At 55.9% G+C, this 6,865-nt stretch overlaps 1 protein-coding gene across 1 annotated transcript; it reads right to left on the reverse strand.

Annotated features, from left to right (window-relative positions):
• Positions 1-449: 449 nt before the first annotated feature.
• LOC136153697 (melanoma-associated antigen 10-like) lies at positions 450-1,247 on the reverse strand. The gene has a single exon (XM_065915748.1). The coding sequence runs from the start codon at positions 1,245-1,247 to the stop codon at positions 450-452; it is 798 nt and encodes a 265-aa protein (XP_065771820.1).
• Positions 1,248-6,865: the final 5,618 nt, after the last annotated feature.

Consider the following 6,865-nt stretch of genomic DNA (forward strand, 5'->3'; position numbering starts at 1 on the left):
TTTTGAAAATGACACACAAGAAGGACAGAAGCATGAATTCACTACGATTACTTTTATCAGCTAATTCTTCCCCCACTGTTCCAAAACAGTTCTAATTCCAATTCCATTGCATCCTGTTCAGGACCACAAAACACAATGGAAGAGTTTCCAATCTCTTTTATGAAACAGCAAAACTCTTGCTTTTGAACTGGGTAAGTACAAACACACTGATCAACATCATTCATGAAGCTAAGACACTGAAACTTATTTAGCCTTCTATGAAAACAATCAAAGTTTGAAAATTTTGTAAGGAAAACAGATGAATCTCCATGTCATTGTAATTGTAGACAACAGGAACCCAAAGATGCTATACACCAGTTCCCCAAACTGCCCCAGCCCTCACTTTTGAGAAGGCTGACCACTCCCTCGTCAATCACAGAGGGAAGGATCAGCATGGCTGCGGCTCTGGCTCAGGCCTCCTCAGCCTCCTCCCTCGCAGCCTCTGCAGACTGCCGTGGGAAGGCCCTCAAATTCCTTTGTTTGAACTTGAGCAGAAATGCCATGACTTCCCGCTTGTTGGTCTCCGCATAGGCCCGGGGACCCCACAGGAACTCATAGCGAGCAGGGTGGCTGTAAGGCACCTGCCGGTACTCCAGGAACCCCTGCTGCACCCACACGTGGGTCAGAAGGGTCCTGGGCTCCCCAAAGACACAGTGCACACTCCCCCCTGACATACCCAATTTGCTGAGTGCTCCCCAGACCTTCTCCTCAGGGGCACGGTCTCCACCCCACATGATCAGGCTGAGGACTACTGCCAGGAGGCCAGCTTTGGGCATGCCCCGCCCACTGCTCGGCATCTCATCACAGGTGAGGCCCAGGATGGGGACCATGATGTACGTGTGCTCCCTGGGGTCCACCTCCTTCACCTCCACACCACAGACCAGCTGCAGGCTCTGCGAGGCTTGGGGGAAGACCACAGGAAAGTACTCCTGGTTACCCCTGAGGACCTTCTTCAGCATTTCCGCCTGGGAGGTCAGCTGCTTGGCTCGATACTTGAAGAGCAGGAACTTCATCAGCCTAGTTATCATCTGCTTCAGAGCTTCCAGGGACAAGGACTCCCCAGTGGCTGAGGAGGACACTTTGGGGGAAGAGGCCGAGGTGGATGCAGCCTCCCCCGCCTCAGCCCCCAAGAGCTGCGCCTCCTCCGGGCCCTGGGCCTCGCCTGGGTCCTGAAGGTGGTCTTCCTCGGGCTTGCTCAGCTCACTCATCTCAACCACGAGCGGGATGCCTGGGATCAAACCACAGCCAGGAGTGAGGCAGGGGTCAGACGGGGACAACCGGCCTGACTGGGGGAAAGAGGGGTTGTGAATGGCCTCAGCTGAGGACCACACGCTGGGCAGTCTGACACAGGCCACTTACAGGTCTCCTCTTGAGGGGTGCTCTCAGACCTCATAGGGGCAAGCCTTTGGGACAGCCAGTCCCCCGGATACCTGAAGGAGGCTCCCCGGGGTGCAGCCAGCACAGACTGAGATGTCCGGGGCTGACAAGGTGAGGGATTATGCCCTTGTGGGGTCCCCACTGTTCTGGGATGGGGAGCCCCTGGTGCACACTCAGGGAACCCTCCTCACCTTGACTCCTGGTACTGCCTGGACTCTGCTCTCTGCCCTCAGGACACGAGTGCCAGTCCTCTGCTTTCGCCTCCTGGTTCCTGGAGCTCCTGTGAGAGAAAGGGAGGGGGTATCCTGTGGCACAGCCCTGAGCCTTCCGTGACAATACGATGGGTGGACTCTGTGAGGTCTCCCCAGTTGTGTGGTGGCAGGTCCCCTCAGGGCTCCCTTGTAGTGCTCACCTTTCCGCTGGCACGACCTGGTGCCTCCCCTCTGAGGACCTACATGGAAATTCAGAACAAGATCCGAGCCTGAATAGAAAGTGTTGAGGGGCCCCACATGCGGCCGCACCTGCCCAGGGCTTCCTGCGGGTCCTAGACTGGGGAGCTGCTCGGTCCTCAGCTCCTCCTCACGCCCTGCCTGGCCTCCCAGCACTGACCACAGGGGCAGGGGTCTGCTCAGTCCTCCCTCGGGTTTGGGGAGTCCAGCCTCTGCCAACCTAAAGCCTCCGCCCTCTGCCCGGAAAACCTCACCTCCTGAGGTCCCTAAGCCAGAGGTCAAGAAACTGCTCATCCTGCTCACCCCGCTCTAGGGCCTCCAAAAGTCCCCACAAGGGCCAGGATCCCTGCCTCCCTGTTGGGGTCTATCTGCCTCAGTCCATCCTCACATGGAGCCTGGGCTCCAGGCAGGACTGGGAATTGTCCCGTCCGCCATTTTGAGACCCTGCCGCTTTCACAACGTCCCCAGTCTCTCTGAGACCCGCATGTGAGGAAGGCAGACAGGCCGAGTGTGCTCTTCTCACCCCAAAGGCTCCCAGGGCCGACTACAGGGGCGGGGACCTGCGGGGTTCGTTTGGTCCTCACGCAGGGTCCCCTCGGCCCTCCTTCGGGCACCTCACCTTGCCTCGAGCAGGACCTGGGATTCTCGCCTCTCCCCAACTGAAGCCCCGCCCCTTATACCCAGGCCCGGTCTCTCCAAGACCCGGATGTCAGGAAGTCAGACCATGCCCGCTGCGCTCATTCAACCCCCACGGTTGCCCTGGACTGACAACAGAAACGAGCTTCTCTGAAGTGTCCTCTGATTAGGGTCCAGGGTCCTCTAGTTCTCCTCCTCAGGGTCCTCAACCTGACACCCCCGGCGGACCTGGGAATTGGACCACCTGAGGCCCCGCCCCATATGCAAGGTACCCAGTCTGAGACCCGGATGTCAGGAAGTCAGCCCCCGTACCAGGTCCCCAGGCTGAGATCCGGATGTGAGGAAGTGAGACCACGCATGTTGGGCTCATCCTGCCCCACGGCCGCCAAGGACCAACAGCAACTACAGGCTTCTCTGAGGTCTCTTTCGACTGGGGTCAGGGTCCCCTCAGTCCTCCCTCAGAGTCCCCAAATTGAAACTCCTCGGGAGCTGGGCTTCTTCCCTCTGCTCACCTGAGGACACGCCCCCTCTCCCAGGTCCTCAGTTTCTCTGAGACCTGGATGCCAGGTAATGCAGCATGTGCTCATCCACCCTCTGTGCTCCCTGAGCCTTGATGTGAGGGTCCCGCCTCTGGTCAACACACGGGGCATCCCCGGATCTGCCAGGGCTCAAGATGAGGTCCCTGAGGGAGGATATAAGGAACCCCACAGATTCCCTACCCCTGCTGTCAGCCCTGGGCCACCCTGGTGGTGGGATGAGCACTTGGCAGCCTGTTCTGACTTCTGCATCTGTGTCTCAGATACATTAGGCAACTGTCAGAAGGGGCAGGGCCTCAGATGGGCAGAGGAGAAGATCTTAGTTCTTTTGAGGGTCAAGGTGAGGATGCTGAGGGAGGACTGAGGGGACCCTGAACCCCAGAGCAGAGTGGGCTCTGGGAGGACATAGGGTGGATGAACATATGCTGCATTTCCTGACATCCAGGTCTCAGAGAGACTGGGGACCTGGTATAGGGGGCTGACTTCCTGACATCCAGTCTCAAACTGGGGACCTGGTATAGGCAGCTGGCTTCCTAACATACGGGGTTCAGACTGGGGTCCTAATATAGGGAGCAGACTTCCTGACATCTGGTTCTCAGGGTGACTGGAGTCCTGGTTTAAGGGCTGGGGGCTTAGTAGGGGAGAGGAGAGAATCCGAAGACCTACCCAGAGACAAGATGAGGTCCCTGAGGAGGACTGAAGGGACCCCACAGATTCCCGCCTCTGTCGTCAGCCCTGGGAGCCCCTGGGGTGAGAAGAACACACTGGACCTGTCCTGACTTCCTGACATCCTGGTCTCTGAGAGATTGGGGACCTGGTGTGAGGAGCAGGGACTCAGGGGCGGAGAGGACAGAGCCCAGGTGAGTCGGCTTTTCCCATCAGGTGACCACCTTTAGCATCAGTCCTTCCAGTGGACAGTCACAGTTGATTTCCTTTAGGATGGGTCGGCTTGATCTCCTTGCTGTCCAAGGTACTTTCAAGAGTCTTCCCCAGCACCACAGTAGTACGATTTTATACATAGTCATGTGTATCTGTTAATCTCAAACTCCTAATTTATCCCTTCCCCTGCTTTTCCTCTTTGGTAACCATAAGTTTGTTCTCTGAGTCTGTTTCTGCTTTGTAAATAATTTTATTTGTATCATCTTTTTAGATTCCACATATAAGTGATACCATAGAATATTTGTCTTTCTCTTTCTGACTTACTTCACTTAATATGATAATCTCTAGGTCCATCTATGTTGCCGTAGATGATATTTCTTCATTATTTTTCATGGCTGAGAAGTATTCCTGTGTGTGTGTGTGTGTGTGTGTGTGTGTGTGTGTGTGCGCGCGCATGCGCGCGCAAACCACATCTTATTTATCCAGTCATCTGTTGATGGACATTTGGGTTTCTTCCGTATCTTGTCTGCTGTAAATAGTGCTGCAATGAACATTGGGGTGCATGTATCTTTTCATATTGAAGTTTCTGTCTTTTCCAGGTATATATTTAGGAGTGGGGTTGCTGGCTCATCTGGTAGTTCTGTTTGTAGTTGTTTAAAGATCCTCCATACTGTTCTTCCTATTGACTGCACCAATTTACATTTCACCAACGGTGTACAAGGGTTCCCTTTTCTCTGCACACTATCCAGCATTTATTCTTCATAGGTTTTTTGATGATGGCCATTCTGACCAGTGTAAGGTGATACTTCATTGGAGTGTTGATTTGCATTTGTCTAATAATTAGGAATATTGAGCTTCTTTTCATGTGCCTGTTGGCCATCTATGTCGTCTTTGGAGATAGGGTCTTTTTTGGAGAAAGAGTTTTGTGTCAGGGTCACACAAGCTGCGTGGCTCTAACTACAAACTGTGTTGGTTCAGGAGGCCGAGAGCCGAGGTCGAGGTGTCGACTGACGTTGGTTTTCGTGAGGGATGTGGAGAGTCTGTCCCATCTTTCCCACCTCACTTCCAGGGCTTTGCTGGCCATGGTGGGCGTGTCTGGAAGAGGTCCGCCTTCCTCTTCACCTGGAGTTCTCCTCTGTGTCTGTCTGCCTCTAAATGTGTCCTTTGTATGGGGACAGCTGTCCTGTTAGAGGAGGGTCCATCCTAATGAGCTCACTTGACCTCCATCAGCTCTGTGAAGACCTTTCCTCTGTCTGTAAGGTCATGCCAAGGTACTTGGGATTGAGACTCCAGCACCTGACTCTGAGGGGACACGATGTCACTCCTCACACCTTACAAAGGCTCTCAGGTAGGAACACACTGGAATGTTCTAAGGATGGAAGAATGGCCTTCATAGCTACCAGGGGTGAATCCAGGGGTGAGGAGAGCAGGCCACCAGGGTAGGAGCCAGGTCACGTTGGGCCTGTGAGAACTGTGGCTCTGCTGGGTTCAGGGAAGGAAAGGCCCAGAAGGCCCTGAGCTGGGTGTCTCTGGGACCTTGTCCCAGTCCTCAAAGCCATGTGGAAATGGAGGTTCCCTGCGAGGTGCTGAGCCACTGCTGAGGTTCAGGCCCGCGGCTCTGATCCTGTGCCTCCACTTCCTTCAGGAAACAGGGACTCCCCTCTAGGTACAAGGAAAGAAGTGAGAATGGAGGTGCGTGTGGTCAGATCCCCTGCAGTCATGGGCTCTCTCTCTATCCCTCGGCTCCTCTTCAGTGGTCAAACGAGGTGACAGTAGCCTAGCGGGTTATTTGAAGTTTGAATTCTGTGATCCCTTCATGGTGCCATCCCAGGCCCTGGCAAGGACACGGAGCACACCTGTCCCAGTAGTTCTTGCTCTCCGTTTTTTCTCTAGGCTCTGGGCAGGGGCCAGGGCATCTGGTGACAGGGGAGGCAGTGGTGTGGGAAGGGCTGGGTGGAAGCTGGCTCCCAAAGGTGTGGAGAAGACTCCTGGCAGGGCCGTCTGAGGTCAAGGGCGGCCCCAGGGTCGAGGCCAGATTGGTAAGCACGGATCTGCGCACGCAGCAGCCCTGTGCGAAGATGGGGGATCTGCAGAGCATGGGCATGGATGGGGCCGGAGAGCTGAGGGGTGGGGTGGGGGCCGGGAGTGGGGGAAACAAAGCCCAGGACTGTGCCTGTCTGTGCTGGGAGAGGACCAGAGCCCGGCCACAGGGCTGTGAAGACAGGGTACCCGCCCTCCCTCCTCAGTGCTCCCAGGCTTTTGAGTCCCTCTGTCTTGGAACTCACCTCGTGCCTCACTGCCTCTCTTCCTGGCCTCCCCACAGGCTGCATGTGATTCACGGGTCCTCTGGGTCGCCACTCCCCGTCGGCGGACCACGTGGAAACAGATGGAAGGAGCCAGCTCTCTGACACTCCCCTCTGTGTCAGCAGACTTGGAGGATGCTTGGACAGGTGGGGCTGATGTCTGGCCCAGGGCTGTGAGCTTGGAGGCCACTGTGTCAGGCTCCTGGCCTTTGTGGTTCTGTGTTTCCACAGCCACGTGAAGCCTTGGGAGCCCTGGTAGATGAAGTTCTGCTGTCTGTCCTTCTGAAAGCCTCACTCGGGTTTCTTCTTAAATGGTGTCAAGGCCCTGGAGACGTGGTGGCGGTCTGTGCTATGCGGACCCGGCACTGTACCCTGGCCATCCACATCGGACACTGGATTAGAAGTACGCAGCCTGGTGGGAGCTACTGGAACAGAGGCTGGGGATGAGCCTCGCCCAGATCTAGGTCTGCATGTGGCACTTGTCTGTGTGTCTGTCTGTGTGTGTGTGTGTGTGTGTGTGTGTGTGTGTGTGTGTGTGCCCGGCAGAGACCATGAGAGGCACCACAGCACCCAGCCTGGGTTCCCCATCCCCACTGCCTGCAGCAGGGCCTGAGCAAGTTCCCTGACTCCCCAGGGGTGAGGCCCC

This window comes from Muntiacus reevesi, chromosome X, assembly GCF_963930625.1.
Source record: "Muntiacus reevesi chromosome X, mMunRee1.1, whole genome shotgun sequence".
Taxonomy (NCBI): Eukaryota; Metazoa; Chordata; class Mammalia; order Artiodactyla; family Cervidae; genus Muntiacus; species Muntiacus reevesi.